At 37.2% G+C, this 27,410-nt stretch overlaps 1 protein-coding gene across 1 annotated transcript in view; it reads left to right on the top strand.

Annotated features, from left to right (window-relative positions):
• gmds (GDP-mannose 4,6-dehydratase) overlaps positions 1–27,410 on the top strand; it is a 164,884-nt gene that overhangs the window by 107,297 nt on the left and 30,177 nt on the right. The window contains exons 8-9 of the mRNA XM_014981198.2: positions 14,090–14,208; positions 14,496–14,592. Of these exons, the coding sequence (XP_014836684.1) occupies positions 14,090–14,208; positions 14,496–14,592 (216 nt within the window). The remainder of the gene's footprint in view (positions 1–14,089; positions 14,209–14,495; positions 14,593–27,410) is intronic.

Raw genomic sequence — 27,410 nt, 5'->3', positions numbered from 1 at the left:
TCTTCTACTCAGAGTATGACCTATTTAGCTGAATGCTGTCAGCAGGGATTTTCTGCTTTTGCCAACACTCCATTGTTTGTTTTGCTTTACCAACCACTGAAACAAACCCATCAGGAATACATAGAGGATTAAAGTTGCAAAAACACTTCATCTTTGATTAGGGTTGTCTATCTTTGTGTCTTTCTTTTCCTTCCTGCGTTTCAACTGAAGCACTTCAGCGACTGTGAGCTGCACTTGAGGACTAATTTTGTAAACAGGAGACAAGGTTTAAAAAATATAAAATAAAATAATTGGAGGCAATGGCTTTAAGCCTAATTTTCTGAAAGGGGCCAAATCAAACAAGGTACTGAAATGTAACTTTTAGGTGTTTTCAATTTCTCAATTCAGTCCTAATATTATAAACAACATAGGAAAATAATAGTTCTCAGCACATTCATCTTAGGTTAACAGTCATAAAGGACACAAAGAATGAGCTTTCTTTAAGTACTAGGTGTTTCATGTTTGGTGGGTATAAATGAAAAATGAGCAACTAAAATAATAGTGAAGTCCCTGCACATAAAAGCACCAAAGAAAATGATTTGTCTGTGTAATACTGTAGCCAAAATAACTACAAATGACACAACATAAATAGAACAAGGGTGGCTGCTCAGTCATCTCCATCTTCCCGGTTTTATGTATCCAGACAACAGAATTAAGGTTCTCTTAATTACTGCTGGTGTCTCCCTCTGTCTCCTAATAAAGTCATGGCTGTTCTCCTTTTGCTTACTTTTTTTTTTTTTTTTTTTTTTTTTTTGCTTTTTTTGTTTTGTAGCTATTTAAGCAAGAATAAAAAAATGAAGATGTAAAATGTCATTTACATCTCTGTCCTGGTCGAGATGACAGAAGCTTAAAACAATGCCAAAATTCAAGACATACACAAATCGTGTTTACACATTTTAAAAGATAAATGGTCATTAACTTATGAATAAAAACAAAAATACAAGTGTAGGATCTGCAGGTGTCTAATAATTTACAACATGATCAATCAAAACGTGTATCCAAATATCAGGGGATTTTCAAACAATTTGAGCTCATTCAGTGAGAAAAATTCTTTCAAATTAATTTAATTTTGGAATTGATTTGCAGAGCGAGGGAGAGAATATTTCTTCTTTTGTTTTAAGTCTCACCTTTTTATGACTTTTAAACCTTTAAACTACATGTTGCTAGTGAAGTTTTATTCTAAAATAATGTATTAGCACTCAGAAAAGTTGATTTTCTGTCTGACCTGGAGGGTAAAAGATGCTATCGGGTTAGAAGTTGTCTCTGAGTCCCAATAAACTTGAATTTATTGTCCTATTTTTTAAAGTTGTTACCTAAGTTCAAAAGTTCATATATTTGTAACCGTTAGATTTACTGAAACAACAGCTTCTACTCTTACTGTGTAACATATTGTTTTGTTTTGTTTGTTTTCTATGAATTTTCTCTGTTGTCACAACCAGAAATAGTAATAATGATGTGAAGAAATGGACAACTCAGAGATGCATGTAAAATATACAATTTTTATGAATGACCTGAACCCTTAAAAGAATTTGAAGGTTCTCCTTTGAAGCCGAGTTGTCATACAAAACCAAATCAAAGAGAGCATCAAAGAAACCATTACATTGCCACTAAAATATATTGTTACCCTCACATTAGTGACAATGTTGTACTGAAAACGTCTCCAAAGCATTATTGAATATAATAAGGCAGCAACAGCCAAACGGTGAACATTACGTCACAAACTCACTTGAAACATTTGTCTTTCCTGCTCTTGTGTTCAGGTTTTGACTTTTGTTTTTGCACCACAAAGTTTCCCCACAGAGCTTCTCATGCAAACAGAACTTTTCCTTTCTCAAGAAACAGTGAAAGCATGCAGCCGTTACTTAATGACCAAAGGTTTGTCATATCCTGTGAAAATTCACATTAAAGCCACGTCATCTTTCCTACTAGGTGAGTAAGATACAGGAGTAAATAAACTATCATTCAGGTTTTTGCCACCTTGTTTTTGTACCAATAATCAGAACAATCTCTGCTCTGACGGGTGTTTTCTGTCACATTAGTTTTTATATTGATTTGTCCACAGGGATCAGATCATCACCCTGCTAAAAGACCCAATTAAAATCCAGTTTCACTTTTCTATCTGAAGTCACCAGTTTTTACTTTTATTTCAAATAGCTCACAATGCCATACACTAAGCAAGGTTCCAAGACTTTTGGAAAGGAATATGCTTACAACATAGCATGCTCTTTACCATAGTCTGTAGTAAGTTATGACGTACTTTTCAACATTTTATTTATTTATTGGGGGGGGGGGGGGGGTTGTACCAAAATGCTCAATTTTAATTTCATCTGACCAAAGCAGACAGTTCCAGTTAAATTTCCTCTGTTTTTGACTGCTGTGTTTGGCTTTTGTGTGATTAAAAATTGAAGATGGACTCAAGAAGCAGCGTACCATACAGTGAGATACACCTCTGTCCGCCTTTGTGACCTTTCCTTTATAGTAATGTGAAGTTAATTGCTGGTGCGAATTGCTGGAAGCTCGGCCAGCAGAAACACAGTCAGAGTGAAACAGAAAAAGCCAGAGTCCAGTAATTCCTGCGTCATTCCCGACCATATTAAAGCATCATGTGTGTGAGAGCCTGCGTGTGTGTTCAGGGTGAGGTCAGACTGTAAATATAGCCTCCTCTGTGTTCGACACAAACTGCCAGACAGTCTGGATGTCCGACAAGGAAAATTGCTGCAGTCTCTGACTTTTTTGGTAAAAATGCAACAAGGGAGAGCAGAGCTAAGAGTGAGTGGAGATGGGGAATGTGTGTTTGGAAGTTTGGGGGTGGAGGGGTTAGTGATTTCAAATATCTCTAAAAATAGCCGTCTGGGTTAAGAACAGAAAAAATAAGTTGTTCTGCTAAAAATCACAGCTCAGAAGCAGCACTTTGGATCATGTGCACTCCCTGAGGTGGAGCCTGGGAAAGTTCGTTGGTTAGCATGTTACTGTGTGTGCGTGTACATGCGTGCAAATGTAGTCTCAAATTAAACGATTGAGGTTCTTACTTGATTTTACACAGAATCTGGTTGGACACTTCTCCAGTTTGGTCTTGTTTCGCTTAGTCTGCTACAATTGTACCTCAGCTGGCCTGGCCCGCTGTAAGCTGTTTGATTTGGGTCCTCTGTGTTTGGCCTGTAGTGGAGCAGCCTGTATTTCTGTTAGAGCCACCTCTAGCTTTTACTCACTTAGAGGTTTGTGGGAAGCAGATACCAAAAGAAATCTGGATGTAAAAAATAAAAATAAAACCCAAGAGAGCTCAAGAGAAGGATGAAATTAATAGAAATACAGCACTGTGTAAAACACAAGTAATATTTCTTAATATTTTCACGAGTCAAACATTGATATAAGGCAGACAAACCTTGAACACAACTAAATTAAACTTTTTATTTAGTATGGGGAATTTATCCATATCTTTTAAAACCTAAACCTATTATTATTAAATTTAATACATTTTCTTATCCAAAGCCTACCTGCAAGTCCCTCTCTTGGGGGGGAAGCTGAAAATCTAAAACTTTACCCAGGTCTAGATAAAGTCCAATCTTATTGGACCTTATCCAATGACCTTTCACTGATTGCTATTGTTCCAAGACTCTCCAATGTGATTGGATAAAAACAATTCTACAAGAAACGGGAAACCCTCTTGCTGTCCTGCATGATGTGGTTTGTAGTTTTGTTAAACCATTATGACACCCAAATTGCTGAGCCAGAACTACAAATCATGGAACAAACAATTGGTACCACAGCATTTCTCAAAAATAAAACAAAACAAAAACTGTAATATGTCAAAATTCCTCCCCAGGAGTTTTGAAATATGACCAGTGATTTCAAAAACTTGATGGATGTCAACACTTGCCTACAAGTGTGCTAATGGTTGTAGCACAACCATTTATTACTTTTTGGGAGGTAATTACTTTTTCACCTTCTATCAGGTTGGTTTGCATTTTATATTTATTCAGGTGAACTTTATTTGATGTCACACACCCAAGAAAAAAAATCATTAGTAAAACTACTTTCTATGAATCTTCCTTACCTAAATACTAAACAATACTTGGCTGTCAAAATATTTGTACTTGTCTTGAATGTGTGCCATTGCTGAGGCAGCAGCAGTTCCGTGTCATATAACTGTGTTTAGAAAGGCAAGACAACCTCAGTTTTCTCTTCACTGGCACCTAACCAGAGCTGCAAAGGGACAGTGGAAGTGTCAAAAGATTTTTTCCGATTGTAGAAGCAGAAAGAACAACAGGATCCTTTGAGCAAACAGTGTCAGTGGCAGCTGTCAGACATGTTCATTCTTCTCTTAATCCAGTATTTAAGATTACCTTCCGCTGCTATGGAATGCTGTTTAACACACACACACACAAATAGCTATATGTGTATGTATGTATATATATATATATATATATATATATATTTTTTTTTTTTTTTTTTTTCTTACCCGTAGCTATAAAAAGCATGTTTTATTTGTAGCTTGTTACACATTTATAATAGCTTAGATTAAAAAAGGCAGTTTTTTTTTTTACCTGTTTATATATATATATATATATATATATATATATATATATATATATATATGTGTGTGTGTGTGTGTGTACTGCTATGCAATGTCTTCAGGCTGATTATGCTTTTCCAGTAAGATGGTAAATCAATAAATTAAATGTATTTGTATAGCACATTTCAGCAACAAGGCAGTTCAGAGTGCTTCACATCACGAAAATATAAAAAGCATCATAAACACAACATACAGTCAACACCAGTGAAAGCCAGTAACAGACATCACATTCTGTCAAGCGCCATTGTTAAACTCAATACCCATTAAATATGTTAATCAATATTCCACTGGCCACAAACATTTTCTCCCATGAGATTTGGACAGTTTGCTCAGACAAATGTACTTCACCATCTATGTCACCCTACTAATCACCCCTGATGAAGTTTCATGTGAATTGTATGGATAGAATAATAACTGAAGAAAGAAGATCAATAGCTTAAACTAGAATTATGTTTGTGTTTTATGTATCAATTAAAACTCACTCAAGGATTGCATTGAACCCTTTAAGATCTGCAGCTATCAGTCAAATTTAGCAGGAGATTACTACTAATTAAAGCGGTTTAACTGAGAGATGAGTCTCACCTACTGATGATCCCATCAGTAGAGACTCCTTTTCAAAATCAGGAATTTGATTGCTTTCGTATTCTACATTTTTGTTCCAAGTTAACATTGTAAGTGTCAATGTTGACTTCTTAGCAATTGGGAGACTAAAAATGATAGCTTGCTTGGAAAGATTTTCAGGGGAAAGACTAATTTTTAAAAACGGATTTACCATTGTGCAGCGGATCATATCGGAACAAAGTCCATTGGAGTGATGAAACCAAAATAGAGAGGTTTGGCCACAAAGCACAGTGCCATGTGTGCAGAAAACCAACCCAGGCTATCAGCATAAACATCTCAAACCAGCTGTCAAGCACGGTGCTGGAGGAGGGACAATTCGGGCTTGTTTTGCTCATCTGAGAACTGAAGCTTGGCACAAACTGGGTTATATAAGTGGTGAAGCGGTGTATCAAGAACTGTGAGCCAAAATTCCTCTACAAACAATGGAAAAGACTGATAGACTTGCAGAAAATTACTAGTTCAGGTTGTTGCTGCTAACGGTGGTTCAACCAGCTGTGCTTTTTCCCATGTTTTTGGGCCATGACAAACATCAGCTGTAGTGAAAGTCGACACCAATGACCAATAATTCGGCATGGTCTTTAGCATTTTCTTAATTTGTGTGATAAAAATTAAAGAGTAAGCACATAAAGTAAGACTTGGTTATGTATAAACGTCTACTGTAGGAAGAGGTTATCTAGCATCAGTCTGGTACAGAGCCTCAGGCCATTTTAGAGTTGTAATTTCAATACTGTTTGCCTAATCCCAGTGCAAGATGGCTGCATATGATTGCCCATGTGTCCGGAAAGTTGTGGCATATGATGAATGTCTGCCCGAAAAGAGCAGTTGATAAGACCGCCTCATGACGTACACGACAATGACCTTGTTTCGTCTCAAATGTGACGCCTTATTTGTTTTTCTTGTTAAAGTGCACGTCGGTGGATATCCACGTGAATGTCTCGTATCACAGCCATAAGTGGAGGTCATTAATCTCATTATCAGTGCTAAGAGGTGGGGCGGGGCAGACTTGGAGCTCTGTCTGCTTTTTGAATGGTAGCAGACGCAGATCTGGTCCGTGGCAAAATAAGATCATTTTTTAAACTTATTTTTCTGGCTTTAACACTGTTATTTGGCAGCTCTGCAGTCATGCTATGGAACTGAGCTGAGAACGTCTAAAGCTACAAATGATCTTGAAAAGTCTGGGACGTAAACCTCTTGAAACACTGTTTCACTGCTTGGACTGCGCCTTTCAAACATAAATATGTTTTGAACTAAACCATTCCATTGTATTTGTAAGTGTATGCTTTGGGTTGATCTCCTTCTGGAAGATGAACCTTTAGCAACCCCTAAAAGGTTCCATCTTCCCTTCAACTTTTTAGCTTTCCTGTTGCAGCTAAAAAAGGCATTTGTGTCACCACCATGTTTCTCAGGGGTGCTAGTTGTTTGAGGGTGGGGAAGATGCAATCTTATCTTTCTGTCATACACATCGGACTAGAATGCCATCTTGGACATTTGCCTTACTTGTGGCAAAAATATTTAAGCTGGGATTCTAGGGCTTTTTTATTTCACAATATATTAGTTTTTACATCATTTCTATGAAGTGTAGGTCTGTGATTAGATTTATGTCTATTAGATTTTGACAGAGTCTCCGTCTTAAGCTTTGGATGACACTCCAGAGTTACCATTACCCTCTTAGCTGCCTCTCTGAATAATGTTGTCCTTACTCAGCCTGTCGCTTTCAGAGGACTGTTGGTTTGTAGGTACTAATGCTAATGCTAATGCTATTTTTATCTGAAAAACTGAACAGGATCTGTGAGAGGCCCAAGGATTGGCATTCTGGTTTAACCTTTTAACCTTACCGTGTTTTTAACTTCTCAACATATTTATTCCTGATGTGTCCTGTTGTGTTCCTCGGTTGTCATGCTTCTGCTGATCACTGATGTTCACTAACAAGCCTTCACAAAACAGGTTCATTTGAGATTTAACAGAATTTCTATTTTGGGTTGTTTGTCTAAATGTGGGTGAAAGCAGTCACTTATTTTTTAAAAAGTTTTTAAAAACAACTACACAATGACATGCTTCTTTCTGATGGACTTTCACATAAGATTTTTATAAAATGTATTGGTTGTATTGTGAGAAAATGTCGAAAGGTTTAAAGGCTATGAATATTTTTTGTGTTTTTCTTTGACACTACATGTGTGGTACGAGCAGATTCTGGGTGCATGTTTTGTGCATTTGGCCACATGTGGATACCTGTGTGCGAAACCATGGGGTTAATGGCATTAGCAGGCTGTGATTGGGCCTGATGGCTTTCTGCAGCTATAATAGCGACTCTATTAAGTGTTTACTGTGAGCAATTCCACATGTCAGCTGAAGTCAAGCAGCAGGAGAGAAGACTGAGGAGCTGTGAGCCTCGGGAAGGCTGGGAGTGAGGCATGTAGGGGGAAGAAGGGAGGACTGAGGGGTCAGTTGGCCGCAGAGGAGGGAGGTCTGATAAGTCATTTTCCCTAAGCTGTGGTTGGATCTGATTTTAGGCTGAGGACTCCCAGTTTCAACACTCCAATCCAAAGATCCGTTATTCTGTAATTACATTTCATAAAATATAACCTTTCTGTTCCTCCTCTGTCACTATGCCTCTCTGCTTTTTCAGCCTGTGGAATTATAGTGTTGAGATTGCTCTTTGTGACCTATTCAAGAGTATTTCCAGTTAACTGGGTGCCTTTGGTTTATGCCAGGGATTTTCCCGCAACCTTCAGTTGTGCTGTGTCTGCTCTCTCTGACAGACGATCTGCCAAGGATTTATGATATTACACAAATGGAGGGGGAAAAAAAGATATGTAATCTATTACAGACACAATAAATTTAATTAAGTGGTAATATTTGAATTTGCTAAGCATTTGGATGTAAATAATTGCCGTTCTTTTGTTTTGTTTTTCTCATATATTTGTTTCTAAAAATTTCTCTTTCGAAGAGTTTGGTAATAGCATCTTAATTTTTTTTTTTAGGTCAGCTTAAAAAATTCTTTCGATAGTGTTTTGGGTTTTGTTTATTTTTCTAACATTTCTACATTTGTTTCTGTTTGTGTAAGGCTTGTGGATTTTTTTCACCATACACTATTGACAGGCACTTTTGTAAGCCATGTTTGATAAACCAGGAAAATCTCAGTCGGAGGTCAGATCTGTTGCATAAGCTGAAGAGACAGCAGGAGGTTTTAGCTGTGCTCTGAGTTTGTCCCCAGTTTTTCATTCCTTCAAGTGTTTTTTTTTCTTTTTTGAAAGCTTTATGGCACATTGTCTCATCCATTTTTCTGCAGTGCTTTAATATAATAGAGCATAATAAAATTAGAAATAGTGCACATTGTGTATGTCAACCAAACGTTTTTTTGTTTTGTTTTGTTTTTTCTATAGAAACATTGTTTTTGTTCAGTAAGTTTCTTCTTAAGTTAGCAAATTACAATCTTAAGCATCTTACCTTAATGCATATGGTGCTTTCTGTTTAAATGGTAATAACATAAACAATCCAACATTAATTTAGTAAATCTTGGATGTCATTAAGAGGCAGCTTATATCAAAAGGATAGTCAGGTTGAGAGGTTTGGTAGAAAGTACGAAGTTGTTTTAACGTGTGTAGATGGGGAATGTTGGATACAGTATAGAGCTCATCCTAGTATATTATTATATTGAGAACGGTCACCTCTGTCAGTAATACTTTACAAAATAAACCTTCTCAATTTAGTATTTGTCTGTAGTTTTGAACAAGGTTGTATCATACGGAGAATATAATTTTCAGTTCTAGGTTTTCTTTGTAGATTTGTATACAAAGTTTCAGTTTTTTGTTTTTTTTTAAGTGATTGCTTGTTTTTATGAAAGGTAAGATAATAATATTGAACCTGGCACTGCCGTTTGTTAAACAGATTCACCAAATTTAAAACTTCACGATTAAATTTTGTTTGCTTTCGGAAGTGAAGCTAACAAGAACTGAACCAAAATTCAGATTTTGAAATAATATTTCATGTGTTTTACCAGTTTTTTCCCCCTGGTATATGAATGTTCCCCAGTGTGTATCAGAGTATAATTCAGATACGAAGGGGTTTGTAACAGTTGCAGAGGTTGGGGTCTGTCTTAGCTGCTGTCGAGTGTCGAGTGTGGGGTGTGTGATGGGGTCATCCTGTGGCCATGTGAACAGGAAGGTATGGGTTCGGTGTGAGGGGCTGAACCTCTGAGCTGTTTATCAGATAGCTAATGAAGCAGCGCAATCCTGTGAGCCCCTGAGAAAGTGGAGGGACAGCGGTGGGGGAAAAAATGGAAAAGGGGTCGGCGTAAAGTTGGGAGCATAAAAAATTAGAAAGGTCGGAAGCCAAAGCTCTGAGTAGACTGAGAAGAATAAAACGGCCTTCACATATTTCACTTCACTTTATTTCCCTCTACAATAAAAATACACATCGTATTATTTATTACATTTCCTGGTTAGAAATCAGCGGAGGCCATATCACTCAGCTCCTGCCGTAAACATTTTCTCTGGCTGCAGGAGAAGCGGAGCCGCGTTCCCAGCTCCCATCATCACGACCATCCAGTTTACTGCGGGCTACGCATCCATCAGCGTGGTTTGCAGGAAAGGGAGAAGGAAAGAGCTTGCTTCATTACAAGTTCAAATAATCAGCCAGTCAGATGATCAAAACAGTATTACAGTGTAGATGTCAGTGTTTGATGTTTTACAATTTCCAGTGATAATTAATTCTGTTCACACAGAACACAGAGAAGCTGAAACCTTTCAAAACATAAGACAGAAATTTTCAGGCCGGATTTAACATCTGTAGTGCAGCTTTTTGATGGAATTTGTGTCCCACGTGTTTATTAAAATTCAATTCAGTTTACTTACATAATGCCAATTCACACTAAATATAATCTCGTAGCACTTAAGAAGACAAATGGGTCTCGTTCATATTCAGCTGCATGGAAACAAATTATATCAAACGGAAACCCAAAAGGAGAGGTGTTAGATTACTTTTTTTAGAAGAAAAAACAAAGTACAAAGAGTCAGTGGCAGCATTACTCTGTCAGTAAAGTTAACCAGAAAAGAGAAACAACTCTGCACACTCACAAGTTAGGGTTACTTTCTATGGGAAATAAAAACAAAGAGACAAAGGTAAATACAGTTGTTTCTTTGTCTCCGTTATGAACCGCTCTCAGACAGGAAATGGAGGGAGAGATAGAGAGAGAGGGAAGAAATGTAGGAAATGCCTCAAGGTCGGGAATCCACCTCTGGATGGAGGACTAATAGCCTCTGTATGTGAGGCGCTTGCTCCACCGCTATACCTTTCACAAATCCTGAAAGTACACATGATTAATGGCTCAGTTAATGGCTCCATTCATAAACGAAACACAGCCAAACACAGAGGGACTGTGCCAGTAGTACTTTCTGTTGAACAGAAAATCAGGGTACGCACAGTTATTGGCAGCGGTAGATCTCTGGACGGCTCCATCCAGGAGCAAGACACTGACAAACACAGGATCACTGAACCAGAAAGAACTTTCAGTAAAAATTAAAAACAAAGATTCGACACAAAGTGAATAGCAGTAATAGATCGGCTTGTGTCTTCCATCAGAGAAAGGACAATTGAACACAGAACCACTGTGGCAGCTGTGCCTTCTACATGCCTGCCTGTAGTTGCACTCAACACAGTATGAAATCTTGTTCAAGACCAAAAATATTCAATAATGCAAACTTGACTTGCTATTAGAAACAGCAAATTTCTGAAAGTGTTGTTGATCTGGTTTGATCTGGGTTGAATCGCTCTCTTAATTTATAAGAATAGAGATCAGAACAAAGAATCATGTCAATAAAGTTGTTTTTTTTTCTTCAAAGTCAAAATCTTCCGTGATTATTAAACTGTTTACAGATTTACAGATAATGTAAACCTGTATTTGGCATAAAATCTTTGAATCAATTTATTTTTGACTTAATCATTTCTGGGGGGGTTTAAAGATTTTTGTGTCACATTTCACATCTAAAACCAATAATCAACAAGAAAAAAAAATTAGATGTACGATAATTTTTTCCTCCCCACCTTAACCAGCACAAATATTTGAAGCGGCTTTAGTCAGATGTGGATGCTACTATAACATGCTCTAATTGCTTTGTTGCTCAGTCACTCCAACATTTAGGTGACATATTTGGCCTTTGTGACAGTGTGAGAGAATCTGTTTTGTTCATCAGGAGCCAAGGAGTGAGAGGCCAGAGGTCAGGCTCAGGGGAGTCATCAGTGCTGAGCGGTCAGATGACCCTAAACGATCCTCAAATAGGAAGGCTTCGCCTCCCTGAGGAAGTCCATTCCATCACCACTCTTGTGTGTTTGTGTGCGCTTGCATTCCATGTGCTTATCCAATAACACAATTAGTATATATAGTCCTTAATATAGTCCTTCAGTTCCATAGTTGTTGTTTCCATAGTAACATACCAACTTTCAGAAAGCCTGAAGAATTACTGTGATAGGAAAACAAAAAAGACTGGCTGCCAGGAAGAAAAATGTAAAGAGATAGCCAATCAGTGCAGAACTTTGCAATTATATTTCTAAATCTACTTTTGGATTCTGTGTGTATAAGGAAGAAACTGTAGCCAATGGATTCATCCGTCATTTTAACTTGCATTTAGGTTTAATGTATAATTTTAAAATAACTTTATCCCACAAACAACGTTGGAGAAAAAAATGACACAGTTGCTGACTCATCCATGTTTGGTATGTTAATCACAAGAATTGATTAACAATATGTTTTTTAAATTCCTTTGATGTAGAATTTGATCACAGAAATACAATTGAGGAGTTTCTGGTGTCCAGCATTTTGGATTTTTTTTACATTAATGAAAGACAGACACATCAATAAATATGACTGCAAAGAGAAGATAGCATCTGCTAAATGCTCTGAGCGAGGCCGACAGCTTCTGCTTCACATCATAAAGCATCCTGATGTGGCAACCATATGCACACATGTTCCGATTCCAATGCAAGCTACTGTTGCAAGTGGAGCACATAAACTGTCTTGATAACACTCCTCTGGGGCAGTTTTTCCAGCAAATTAGTTCTGCTTTTTTCATTTCTGTTAAAAAATTATGAGAACCTGTAGCTGTTAAGCAGCAGCCCTCATTTTCATCAGTTGAGGTAAAAAATGTTTTGCAAAAGGCTAAGCTAGAGAGTAAAGTAACCCAACCACAGCTATGTGGAAAAATAGCCCTGAGTAAAAAGCTTTGCTTAAGCTAATTAATAGTTGGAAAGGCACAATGAAGTGTGTATGGTTTAAGATTTGTTTCTAAGTGTACATTTAACAAATAGGTTTCAACAAACCATTGGACAACAGGAATGGAACACAAAACAATTGTTTTTTTATTACGAATTATCAGAAATAAGTTTTAATAAGTTTGGTAGAGCTGCGCCACTGTGCAGCTCTACCAACTGCACAGTGGCGCAGTTGGTAGAGCTGTTGCCTTGCAGCAAGAAGGCTCTGGGTCCAATTCCCAGCCCCGGCCCCCCCGCATGGAGCCTGCATGCTCTCCCTGTGCATGCGTGGGTTTTCTCCGGGTACTCCGGTTTCCTCCCACAGTCCAAAACATGCCTCTCCAAATTGCCCCTAGGTGTGTGTGTGTGTGTGTGTGTGTGCATGATTGTTTGTCTTTGTGTTGCCCTGCAACAGACTGGCAACCTGCCCAGGGTGTACCCCGCCTCTCACCCAGAACATTAGCTGGAGATGGGCACCAGCAACCCCCCCCCCTGACCCCACCAAGGGACAAGGGTGTAAAGAAAATGGATGGATGAAGTTTTAATGGATTTTTTTTTTACTTTATTACATGTGACAGTGCAAATATAAATAAAAGTTAGAAAGTAAAAAGTATTAATCAGTAAGTGTTATCCATTAATTTAATTGAAATAGCACTGAAAACTTTAAGTATTCCAGTAACTAAATTCACTTAGTGAAACACAGTATATTAAACAGACAGTGACATGATACCAAACTTGCAGCTGTGCTTTTCAAAGCAAATCAGAAAGTCAAGTTAAGATGAGAACATATTCTAACATATTCATTTTGTTTTTATTTCAGTTTTGATAATAATTTATTTGATGAACTATTAATAATTTGTTAATAACTGCTATTTATTTAATTTTGAATGAAATGGCTTTCCATAAAGAAAACTACATCCATTTTTTTTCCTGATCTACTAAAGCCTAGAATGAAATGGCATATGGCTTACTTTCACACTATGACACTATGACTGCTGTATGAATTGAAATAAATATGCTGAATTAAACTGAATTATATTATATGCTATACAGATATATATATATATATATATATATATATATATATATATATATATATATATATATATATATATATATGCACATACACATATGGATTTTTTAGAGACATCTGTCTGTCTGTTTGTCTGTCTGTCTGTCTGTCTTTGTGTCCCTTATGACTCTCTTCTTGCTCTCTTGAATGTCCCAGAGCTCTGCAGTTCTGCTCTGCTGGCGCCACGTATAACAGAGCATTTTGGGAGTAGCAACACTATTACAGTGTTTTTTAAAACAGTTGTGCAGCGCTTCTTAATGCTTGAGCTTTCAAGACCGCATGTGCATTTTTGTGTGTGGCAGCAGCACACTGGGGCCTGTGGGAGTGATCTGGGAGTGATCGGTCATCTTTTCCCACAGTTTGTGTCCCATGAGTCTCCTTGGTGACGTCAGGAAAGAGGTACAAGCGAGTGCCCCGCTCAGAGGTCGCAGGTTCACTTCCTGTCTGTCAGAGTAGAACTGGGCAGTGTCCAGAGTGGAGCACCAAATTGTCTTTATGATCTTTCTGTGGTTTGACCTCAGTGTTTCTGTCTCTTTCAGGCTATGTGGCTGATGCTGCAGTCAGAGGAGCCAGACGATTTTGTAATCGCAACGGGGGAGGTTCACAGCGTGAGGGAGTTTGTCGAGAAGGCCTTTAAACATGTGGGAAAGACCATTGTGTGAGTGTTCACACACAAATACAACACAACATAGGTCACTTTTATAATGTGTAAGATTACTGCCTGAGAGAGATTAATATCTTCACTTCAATACCTTAAATTTGAAAATGGAAGCTTTTCTCACTGCCCTTTTTTTTTTTTTTTCCTTTTTTTATCGAGTAGTCAAAACCTTCACATAAAGGGGTTTTTGAGTGTTCATAATGCCTGTTGGATTGGTTCCAATTTCACAAAAAAGTATAAACAGAAAATGTGGAAAGCTTCTTTATGTGGATTTTATCGTATTGCAGGTGGGAGGGGAAGGATGAAAATGAGATTGGCCGTTGCAAAGAGACCGGTGTGGTACACGTGAAGGTGGACCCAAAATTCTTCCGTCCCACTGAAGTGGTAAGCCAGGTTTCTTATTGTGTGTTTAATGTAGTGTTTTTACATGCAACTTTTCAACTAAACATAATTTTTCTATATATCCAAGACAAATCTGTGAAATAATTATAGTGTACTTTGCTGCCTGTGTAGACTGTGTCGGATGAACACGACTTGGAAATATTTATCAGTCTTCCACATCAGTGTGGAAGAATTTTAATCCATTCTTCCAAATAAAGAGGATTACGTTTTGGGATGCAGGTTTGTGTCCTTTCATGAACTCAGTTTATGTTCCTCCAAAACAATATTTTTCTGTTCACACTGAGAAATAAAAACACACATCTCTTCAAAATTAAAAGAAAAAGTATACAGAGTTCAAGTTAGTCCATACAAATATAGTATTGCACTGTGTGAGAGTGTGAGGTTCAACACTTTCTCTCCCACTCCTCGCCCTCCCACACCAACTAACACAGAACCACATTCACAAAGTGATGCAAAATGGTGCAATAGAAAAGAAACTAATAAAAATGAACAATCAAATCAGAATTTAAATATTCAAAGAAAAGAATGAAACGTAAGTGTGGTGTTTACTCTGTTTTGTTTATTTTTTTTTTACACATAGAAATCTTGTCATGGTCTCTTGCGTTTCTTTTTCTTAACATATTGATAGGCGGTCAATTATGTTGACATATCTTTCAAACTGGATTTTTTTTTTTTTAATAAGATTTCAGCACTATTTTGCTGATGACATATGAATTTTTAAATTCTCCACAGAAAGAAAGAACCCTTAGGGCTCAGTTCAGACTAAATTGAATTGTTCTACTGTTACTCTTCTTCCATTTATTTGCTTTTTAGAGACAACAAGGATGAGCTTCTTATTTGTATTTAAGTATTTCTACCTTTCTGCTCCTTAACTCTGCAGAGACACAGAAAGCCTGAGTCTCCACTCATATCACAACAAGTGCCATAGAGGCTAGAAAAGCTGAAAACACCAACATTTATTCTTGTACATCCATCAAAAGATTTGAAATTAAAACTTTTACTCAATCATTACCCATTTGAGAATAAATAATTCCTCATTTGGAGACCTTTAGTTTTTGTTATTTGATTGCACTGCATTTAAGTGCATATTTCTGGAGATGGTTTGTCTTGTAAAGTGCATTGAGAAAACTTTTAGTGTGGATGGGTGACATCCACACTAAAATTTTGACATGTCCCCATGTCAAAATGTCTGACCTTTAACCTTATGACTACGGTCAAAGCTTTGGTAACTTTGACTGTCATCAAGGTTTCCATTTAATTTAGTTAATTTAGATTTAATATTCACAGTTCTTCAAGTTTTTGCCTGTTTAATGATTGGACAGTTTAACAGGTAGACATGTAAGAAGTTGCAGTGGGTGCTGAAGAACGACATTATTTTAAAAATTGTGAAATCCATATAGTTTTGTTAAATTTATCTCACATTATAGTGTATATCTCTATATATTTGACCTTACCTTGTGAGAAATAGGTTTTGTTTTGTTTTTTTATTTTTTTATATATATATATTTTTACGTGTCTCATTGCCGGTCATTGTGTCTGAGAACATACACTTATCAGCTATAAAGGGTGCAGCTGACAGCTTCAGGCGGCTCATTGTATGCTTTAAAGCTGCTGGGAACAAGCCAGCCCACCTCTTTAAGAGTAATGTCGGCTGTATCCTGTCAATGAATTCAGAAAGGCTGCACATATTCACTAAAGCCAACCAAAAAAACATCCATTTACTGATGAGGTCATGTATATGATGCGTCACCTTCCTTGGGAGCTAATCCCGATCAATCAGGAACTGGATTCTATGTGCTGTAATGACAAAGTTGTGCATGAGCAAGCTATCTTGTGCAACAGAAAGTACGTCATGCATCTGTCTCAGAAGAGAGGAGGTGGGTCTTGCATTTAGGGGATCTAAAGTGCATTGCAGCTACTCCTTACTGATGGTATTAGGTTACCCCAAAGTGTCGTGGCTCTTGTTAGGCATCAAACTCTTGGTTAAAAGCCAAAAGTCCCCGTCCCATGAGCTTTGGACCTCTGAGATTAAGGTTGAGATTCAGTTGAGTGACGGCAGGGGATTAAAAAGGAGGTCCTGCTGACTGACTGCTGAGGGTATGGCAGAGCTGGTTACACACCTGTGCCTGTATTCTTTGTGCATGTCAGCTCATTCATTCAGGGTCTTAACCCTGAATCCACACTGAAAACTACACCTTCAGTTGATCGAGTCAACACTGACCTGTGGGCCAAGAAACTTTAAGGTGTTGCTTTTGTGATATGTCAGCATCCTGGCAGTATCACCCGCAATGTTGATCCCGTTGTTGTGTTTCTGACATCTGATGGGTTACAATCGACACGTAAATATCAGGCCACCACAAGCTATTGAGAAATTGATATTTTGAAGGTGCAGTGTAGACAAAAAACTGACTTTATTAAGAGAAGTTTTTTTTTGGATACTGCTTCATAGACTGATACATTTTTATTATATAATTAAAGCTGCCAAATGTTATCTAGTACTGAGATCAAATGGCCTAACAAAAGCCTGCAGAAAGAAGAGGTGTATCAGCCTGATTTAAAAACGCCTCCAAAGAATTTGAAATCATTTTTCACTGTATAAAAAAAAAATAACATAAATAACCATTCTCCTTGAAAGCAAACCATCTTAAAGTGTCATCATGGGACATACAGCAGGCTCCTGCGACTGTTGATATGAAAGTGTATGTCTGTACAATCACATAGACCACTTTTTTTTCATACCTAAATCTATAAAGCTTTCTCTAAAATGTGAAATGATTTTAAAATTGTTGTTGCTGAATTAAGAGCATTTTGGTAATGCAGAGTTTCTATCACCTGAGTAGCTCAGAGGTTAAAGCTTGTAGTAAAGACAAGGTTACAGCGGTTCAGTTACAGCGGGTAGACCCTCATTGTCTCCTTATTTCTAAAAGAGACCAAAGAGAGTTTAACCTTTGAACTCTCAAAAAGGAAATGGCTGACACTGTGCTCATACCTCGCCATTGTGGATCACCTTGAGTGGAAATACCTGTCATCAAGTGGGTGCCGTGCGTTTCCTGAGCTTCCAGCTGACTCATACACATGCAGTGTCATGCTTGCTGTTTAGATCTCTGATGTGTTTCCATTTCCATTTTATGCCACACAAAAAGGTTTGTGTGGCACAAGTTGCATTGTCACCTCAGGCTGCGTGTTAAAATATGTGTAATTCATCTTTATCCCTGTCGGTGTTTGTCCTTTGCAACCCCGGGGACAGAAAGAGTCGAGCGCTAATGGTTGTAAGTGGGTGAAATGCACGTGTGTGTTCCTTTCTCCATTCTTGTGCGTTTCTGCTCTCTCAGGGAGGTTAAATCAGGTTTGTCTTTTGCCGTGGAAGTGGTTACTTGAGACGACGCATAAAAGTTAAATCTGGAAAACATGCAACTACCCACACTTTCTGGAGACGTGAAAGCGAAAGGTATGTGATGTGAGCCGTCAGACTTGTTTTTAATTTTTCAAACTGCTCCAACTGTCAAGGCATGGAGGAACCATCATTTGTTCCAGACGCACTGCAGAGGTTTTACCTGCTCTGCGGTTTGGCTCAGGTAAGCAGCCTCAGGGGTGCCACTCTGAACTGTGCTGAACTGGTTACGATTGGTTTCAGTTGCCTAATCATGTCCAGAATTATAACCATGCACATACACAATGTTTTTATTTTTAGGTTTTACTGTTACTTTTGAATCTTTTTTTTAAAGATTTACATGGTGAAAAACACACCACTTCTTTTTATGTAATTCCAAGTTATCTGATGCACAGAATCTAGAATGGAAGATGGATAGAAAACATATTCATAAGAAAATTGCATAAGTTTAAACCAGTGCTTCACTTTTAACAAAACTGTCTTATGCATGCATGCAGCTTTCTAGCTCACAACAAGTAGAATGCTTTGAGTAATATTTTTGACACAGGAAGTCAACTAAAGAATATGCCTGGCATTCAAGTGACAATAGAAATCGACGTCAGTGGAAAACTTGCAAAAATGTCTCAAGTTGTCAAGTTAGAAGTACAAAAACTGGATTACAAAGACAGTTTCAAGGGGATTTCACATAAAATGTTATATAAATGGTCGGATGAAAACAGAAGCCAAGTAAAGCCTTGTATTTAATTAAGCTCTAATTACTGCTGTAAACCCAATTTTAGATCATCTCGTTCTGTGCTTTAGAGAGCACGGCTGTTTCACTTAGTGCCTGCATGCCGACTCTTGCGTGCGTCTGTTCTAATACAGGTTACCTGTCATATCTCATAGTTCATGTGTCACTGCAGGGCATAAACTGCTGTGGGCTGAGTGACAACTCCGTAGTTCCTCTCCAACCTCTCACACCAAGCAGGTCGAATGCTGATAAATGGGAAGCTGTCTGTCAATCTGTCTTTGAGCCTCCTTGTCTTGACAGTGTGTGCAGTTTTCCAAAGCCATTTCTGCAGCTTAGTCGGTTGCACTTCTATCTCTGTCTGAAAGAAAGTAACACAAGAATAAACTGAGCATCTGTTAACTGTTACCAGTTTTAGAAAAGGCGGAGTTGTGCATTCCATCTGTATCTGGCATCTACTGATAAATAATATATTGGAGGACACAACATGTTAGGACTGTTATATTTGTTATCAGAACTTTCTGAGGCTCAAAGCATAAAGAAAAAATGGTTACACCCCCTGGAAGCGACATTCCCCAAGCAAACACTAGCTCTAATTCAGTATGGCTGCCATGAATATGAATATTAAACATTGTGAAAGTTGCAAGAATAAACAGTTTATCTGCAGCTTCTATTACTTGTATTTGATTGAAAGTGTTGGAATACATCACTGTTTTAACATATTTTGTTTTAGTATATATTTAATGTTTGAATGCATAATGTGGAGAGAAAAGTAATGGCATAGGTTTGTTTTAGTAATTTCAATCAATGTTGTTTTAGCATATGGAGCACTGGTCGCTCCCAAATGCAAGTTCTTATCTCGAAGATTAATCGAGCAAAGCATACCATCATACTATAAACTATGAATGCAACCATAGTACACAAAAATGTTTATATTTTTATATTATTATAACACTAAAATAAATTGATTTTGGATTCATGTCCTTTATTTAAGGATTGCTCAAAATCATGATTGTATTAGATACAGTCAAGCTTCTTTAAAACTTTACTGACACCATTGACTGTTTATTACATTCTCATTAAAATAGAGTACCATGATATGGCCAAGACTATTTTGGAGGCTTTTCTGTGTTTTGCAGTTGAACCACTTGAGTCATGTCCCACAGCCAGCTGAGCTTTCATGGCCACACTTTTTTTTTTTTTTTCCTGTAGCAAATCTCTCATTGTGTGCCTTTCATTTATTGCAAGAATATGACCTCACTAAGCTAACTGGCAGCATGTGATTGTTGTGGTTAGTGACAGCCAAAACTAATACAAGTTTAATTCAATTTAGTTTTATAACATCAATTCACAAAAACGTTGTCTGCAGGCTCTTTGCAAAAAAAATAAAAAATGAAAGGAAATTTGTTCAATCATAAATACTAGTAATCAAACAAGTGCATCAAGTTCAGTTCATTATTCAAATTAATTTAACAAGATTATGATCAAAGGAAAACCAGCAGATTGCATTGACTTGCAAAAATCCCTCCTCCAGGACAACCATGGAGAAACGGAACACAATCTCTTGTGGTGTCATTGTCTTAACAGTAATCCTTTTCACTGAGCATTCATGTAGCAGCTTTGGAAAAGAAAACTGTCCTTTAACAGGAAGAAACCTGCAGTAGAACCTAGCTGAGTACACGTGGTCATCTGCCACAACCGACTGGGGGGTTAAAAAGACAGAGCAGATACACATGAGCTATTGTAGTACCTTTTAAGTAAAAAAAACAACAACAAAAAAACAAAAGCAAAACGTTAATAGCTTGGAGGGGAAGAATATTTGGTAGTTGGCAGCATTATAATAGCTGATACTCTGCTTCCTCCCAAAAGGAAGACACCACAACCAAACAGAACATCAAACCAGATGTAGCTTCTAAAACATCTTAGAGAAACATAAAGTTAAGTGATGAAATAAAAGCAGACAATACAAATTGGAGAGCAGTAGAAGAAGAAGGTTTAGAAAAGGGATCAGTTTTTCCTCCAGCAGCCTACGCCCATAGCAGCATTAACTAGAGAGAAACTGTAGCTCAGAATAACCTAACTCCTTGAGACAGGCAGAGACATGGAGAACTGTCTTTCTGGACATTTCCCTGTCTAATGCCACAGGAAGTAACACTATCCACATAAATTTATGAGGGGCTAGAAATTAAAGTTCCACTCCGTCAAATAAAACACTCCTTTGTAGATATCTGCTTCTTGGTTATTATCAAAAAGGCACGAGAAAAGTCATTGCTTTATATTTTGTACATTTGGTGAATGTAGTTTTTAGGTTAATCAATACACTGTGACACAACAAGTATGCAGATTTTTTTTTTTTTTTGTATCAAATGCATTGTTACAGCTTCTTTTATCCTTTTTTCGTCCTCTTGTGTGGCAAAACCGATAAGTCCACTGTACTGTTGGTTGAAAAGCCCTGTACTGCTCCCCACCCCACCCCAACTGGTTCACACCTATTTGTTAACTTGTTTCACAGCCAACTCAGAGTCATAACAAGGCCAAGTTGATTTAAGGCTGAGGGGGTGGGACTACTCTACCAATCCCTTCAGGTCTGGTGAGAGACTTGCTCGAAAATCTCTCCTTTAACGTTTTTTAACTTTTTTCCATCACTGGGATCAGCCCTCTCCAAAACCCTGTTTCTAATTCTGCTGCAAAGAAGCACTTTTAAAGAATTTAACTGCTACAACCATGATTCCCTGTGGGGATTTTCTTCGACAGATAAACATTAGTACTTGATGTTCCACCGACATAATGTTTGGACATCTGCCGACATTCTGCCTCATTTTTTGTCTCTTCATACCTGAAGTGGTTTCCTTAATCTTTTCAGGATCAAATTTAGTTTGGCAAATTTTGTCACAGCTTTTTATTCAGTCTAAATTCCATCTGAAGGGTGAGATAATCATCCTTTAGGCTGCCTTTCAGTCATTGCCAAGGATGTCTGAAATCCTTCAGTCTTCAAACAATCTGAGTGACTGTTTGATTGGTGTCCTTGTTGAGTATCAGTGGATATTCCCGATGGTTCTGAAGTGGAGATGACAGCTGTGTGGCCCTGGGGCCATCCCTTTTTTTTTTTTTTTTTTTTTTTTTTGCAATCTCCACCTGCAATTCAATAATGGTACAAATCTGGCCCACCACCACTGGTGGTTAATGGAAAATGATATGTAGAGCACAAAGTGTTCATATGTTAATGACCGTGCCTTAAATTTGCTTCTATCCAGTAACTTTTTGTCAAAAGCAGAATTTTGTACTTCCAAATCTGCCTTTGGTTAATTAACTAGTCGAGCCTTCTCCAAAACTGTGAACTGGATTCCGATCTATTAAGGCAAACATGCAAAAAAAAAAAAAAAAACAATTTATCTGAAACCCTTTACAAAGCATTACATTCTTTTTTTTCTTCTGAGTACTTTATTTTTTTTTTATCTAAATGCTGCTTTATTAGGTTATTGTTGACAAAGTACAAATATAATAACAGCATAACCTTTGTTGATTTAGTATTTATTTTATTATTTCTGTGGCATATGAGTACTTTTGTCTTGAATAATTGGGCGCCAGTGACAAAGAGTTTGGACACAGATGATTAAGCAAACTACAAGTTAGTATAATTGACTTTTACACCTCTATTTTTTTCCCAACGTCTTTCACATGAAGTGCCTGAGTAGGTTCTTGTCCCCCAGTCTGTGAGAGTCATCTGATATCCAGAAGAAGTGTGTCAGAAACTAAATTACCCTTAATCTCTTGATGATTGATTTGAGAGGCAAGTAGCAGACACGACAGAAGACAAAAGCTGTTTACTGCAAGTTATTACTGGCGAAGTTGGTTCTACTACAATGTACTTAATTAAAGGGTGTGCTTACATTTTCACACACCAAGTTTTTGTTAAAGGTCACGTGTTGCAGTTGTAGTTCAGTTGAGTTTGCAATTGCTTGATTTCATTACTACCTAAAGTCTTGAAACCATAGCATAGAGTTGTTTTCTTATATCTACACCTGATCTGTTGCATTTTGCTGTAAAAGCGTGCTCTGTGTACGACATCTTTCAACCTGATGCTCAGTAGCAGTTCATTTCGGTTCACTGTCACGTCTATCATTAAGATCTAGACGTCATCTTGGTATATTGACAGATTGGGGAGATTTTCATCTTGGCAGCTGGGTGTGTTAGGCAGTAGCACCTGTTCTTCACTTGCAACATTAACTTGTTTATTGTGTATTCTTTAGTATGTTGCTATTGATCAGATTTGTTTTGAGAATTCAATGATAAGAAATTCATATCTTAAGAATTTGAAGCACAATATTCAATTAGAACCTCCCAACAAAGATAATTAGGTTTTTATATTTAGGAACAACCCACAGCAGCTCTAACTCATTAGAATAAAAGAGGTCAGTTAAGCTTCTCTTTATAAAACCAAATTACAACAGGATTGCATGATCACATTGGAATGCCAATTTGCAGTGGCATGAGTGGGAGGCTTTTTTTTTTTTTTAATCTACGTGAGATGTTTTGACTGATGGGAGGGAATTATCACCACAATTCCCATGTATTAAACATAAATCAGGCTTTCGCAGAGTCACGTACCAGCATTCCCTGCAGTGCTGTCAATACATGACGGATTATCCTTTTGTTTTAAACAAGTTTGTGCTTGTTCAGTGACAAACAAGTGCAAATGGAAGGAGTGCTGCATACCATTGATGCAACATCTTTTAGTTTGTGTGACTGAGTGAGACACCTAGAAGGTTACAGTTTCTAATTGCAGGTCAAGATTTATGTGTTTACATGCAAAAGGAAGCCTTTCATGAAAGTCATTCTTGTTGTCTTTGCCGTACAACGTTCTGCAGCAACATCTGATGCATTGTAGCTGCTTAGTGGTGCATTGATCATTGTTTATTGGCCCTTGAGTGCTAATCGCATCGCTTTTTAAAAATAAACACATTCCAAAGCTGTAAATTAAGATTTTTTTGTAAAGATAAGATGACTTCGATTGACACATCCTGGAAAAAATGAGAAAATCAACCTCTTCCTTCTGACCCTAACACATAACACGTGGCAAAATGTGTGACAATTTGCCAGAGCAGTTTTTCTGCCTTCCTCTTCCAAAACCCAGGGAGTAGTTACGGATAAAAAGCTCCCACATCAACCCCTAAAAATAACATTGTTGACATACCGCCCCTCTGCACCTGTCAACTGCCTGGCCAGGTCCGCATGTGCGAAACTCGCAAACCTAAGCTTCCTTCTTGCCCCAGATGGCTGTCATACCTGCAGTGAGATGAGCTTAACGAATTCAGCAGAGCCTCTCCCGCTTGCATATTCTCTCACGTCATCAGTCATGTCGTCACATGATGAGAAGCTCAGACAATGGTTCTAGTGATCCAGTGAAATAAAGAACGCTAAGTGTTGTAACTTTTTATGACAGTTGGCAGCATAGCTGACCCACCTGTTGAGGTAATCAGTGAGACAAAGGCATACCTGACTGATGTAGTTTCTAAATAATGTTTGGCACCATCAGGCGCAGCTCAGCTTAAAGGACAATTGCACTCTTGTATGCTGTGACACAGTCAGATATCAACATTGATCTTGAATGCATTCCTTATGGCTTTGAAATGAAGTGTTTTGACCTGCCTTTCTTCCTTTTGGTTTGAATGCTTTTGACTTTATTTCTTTAAAGGAGAAACTAGAATTTGTTTCTCCTTTAATTAGGGTCTTGTTGCCAAGAAAAACTAGATGTCAACCCTAATATAACCTATAAAACTCATCATAATGCTCGTAAATGGTGCTAAAAGATGATTGGATGAAATTATTAAAAAAGGCATCAGCTAAAAAAAAAAAAAAAAAACTCATCAGCTGTTTGCTGCAACCAACTAATAAGCTTGTTGTATAGGAATGACAAGCAGGTTCAACATTAACCTGCATATCAAAACATCTAAACTCTGTGCTCAGTAATTCAAAAGTCATCTTTCAGTCAATTCAACCATTTGCTATTTTGTATCCCCATTTTAAGCAAATCTCTGCACCAACTTCCATTTTATACCCACATACTTAACGGCTGTATCATGAATGTATTTATCTTGCTGGTTTTAATTATGGAGATAATTGATCACAAAAAGTTTACAATCACACATATAATTAATGCAAATATATTATTTTTATGGATATGTATTACAATAATACACTGATTAAATCAAAATAACTGAGTGTGACTTTATTTCAAAATGTCTCTGTGGTGAAAACTCGGTCACCTAAACTTAAAACTAGATCTTGGTAACAGCATACTACCACAGCACTGCCTGAAATACAAATAACATTAGTCAAACTAATCATATCTAGTACAACTAATTACATCCTTTCTGTTTACTTTGGGTCTTTCCTACATCACCTACCTTTAATTTATTATTCAATTGATATTATGTAATGCATGAGTTTGAATAGGCCTAAATATCATACACCATACGTACATGCATTTTCTGTTTTTGAAACCTTGAATGTTTCTCAATTTTTGGTTTAAACCAGGGACATAAGATTAAAGGTTTTGTTTTGATTTTAAAAGTTTAACACGCCTTTCTCAGTTTAAGCAGCCTACACTTATGAGCGTTTTGAAGAATACATAGACATATCTGTAAGTCTATCATATCCAATATCAGTTTAATTTTGTGAACTTCCAACACTTCTTACAATGAATTTAATAGTATTTATAACAAATTGGTGGCTGAAACAACACATTTACTGTTCTGAATGCGCACAATTTAACTTTGTTTCTATCTGAGAAATTACTATAAGCACTGTTTGGATTTCTTCAACATATTGCAACATAATTTTTAGAGTTAAGTTAAAACCAGATTTGCATAAACTGCTATTAAATTATTCTTAATGTTTTATGTTTAAGTCATTATGATTACTAAAATTATTTATATTTGTAAAGTGACAGAGTAAAAGAAGATTTTTTTTAATCAATTGTGAATATCTAGATGATGCCGTGGCTTTATAAGCTTCTGATTCTGTTCAAGTCTTTTGAAACTGCCATCACAAACAGGCTAGAACAATCGACTGAAGTACAAATTGCAGCAGACTGTTAAAGCGTCCCAGCATTCAATGGAGTACCGTGGGTACTAGCAGAAGCAAGGCACGCTGTGCTAAGGCCTGAATGAAAAAAACTAGAGTAGGTTTTGAATTTCATTTTATTCCATGCAGGCGGTCTAGACCTCATAAATCCCCTCCCAGGGTCCTTGTAGAGCAGTCTCTAGCACACAAAATGAGCAGTGTAATTTTTACATATGATCAAAACGTTATGAGCTTTTTGAAGCAAATTTTTTTTGTGCTATTTTTTATGCAACCCCATCTTCACGTAAATCGTAGCTTTGAAATTCTGATGCAATTAGGGAACCAGGGTTGAGGCAACCCATTCAGACGTAATAAGAAACCCTAATATTCTAGAAACCACACTGTCAGAGCCCTCTATGGTGGACAGTCTTCATCCTAACAATGGGAAAAACAGGTCTGCCCTGCTATACATGCGTGCTAATAATATTATGGGTCCTGGCAGGCAGTAACTCATACACTGTCCCCGAGCACCAGAGATTCTAAAACTTGGTCTGCTGTTTTTGCCTCATATCTGTTACTCAATGAAGCCTGAAATATGGAGGCCATTTCAGTTTCCCAGTATTAGGTTGAAATTCTCCCTGGGTATCCAGTTCAGAGCTTAGTCTGAAGAGGCTCCTAAACCAATGGGGCTGTTTGACTGCCTGTATCTTAGTTGAAACTTGCCTGCTTTGTCTTTTGCATTTGAAGCAACTAGTTGTAATATTACAAATACAAATAAATAGTCTCAAGAAAAAGAAAAATGCATATCTCCAAAGCGAATAATGGAAAGTTGTGTTTTAGCTCATAGCAAACCATATTTTTGACAAAGACAAAAGTAATTTATTCACATGTTGCTTGAAATAAGTTGCAATTGATTCTATATTATTTTGCTCATGCATTCTAGGTTTCTGTTGAGCTAAAAATCAAACACAAGCACAAAGGTGCCAGGCTCAATTGTAAACCAGTTTTACTAAATTACAATTAGAATTAATTGCAATTAATTAATTATAATTAGTCAGTTTTATTTATTTTAATTTTTTTTTAAATAAAGAAATCTTTCCACATGTCGTGACTCCTCTTGCCCACCTAAACACTGCGTACAAGACTTTTGTAACCAGAGTTAGTCAAAAAGAAAATGCATCTATAAGCTGCAGATTGTCACTTACCTATAATGTTAACTAGCCAATGCCTATAGATCTGGCTGTTTGAATCAGGGAAATTATAAAATGGAGTAAAATGTATAACATTTTTTTACTTTACATTCTATGAATTTGGTCAAATGCCTTTCAGTTTTTCCCTACTTTCCACAGCCTAAAAAAAACATCGTACCCCCAAGTAGATTTGGTTTCTGAATTTTAACATTTAATCCAAGAGGTGTCTGGTATTTTGACAATTTACACGTGGTGATGAGCTCCAAGTCATTCGAGGTTGAAAAAGCCTCCTTGCCATCATCCTAAATCTTTATCTACCTCTGCATATTCTCTGTCAGTTTCTAGCTAGACTGGGCCACTCGAAAAATGTTAGTGAAAAGAATATGCAGGTAAAATTAAAAGACTGCTTTAAATCAGAATCTGTGAA

The sequence above is a fragment of the Poecilia mexicana genome, unplaced genomic scaffold (assembly GCF_051168715.1).
Source record: "Poecilia mexicana isolate PSO_F unplaced genomic scaffold, ASM5116871v1 scaffold_4, whole genome shotgun sequence".
Lineage (NCBI taxonomy): Eukaryota > Metazoa > Chordata > Actinopteri > Cyprinodontiformes > Poeciliidae > Poecilia > Poecilia mexicana.
The sequence above is the reverse complement of the archived record's forward strand: the minus strand, read 5'-3'. Positions and strand labels throughout refer to the sequence as shown.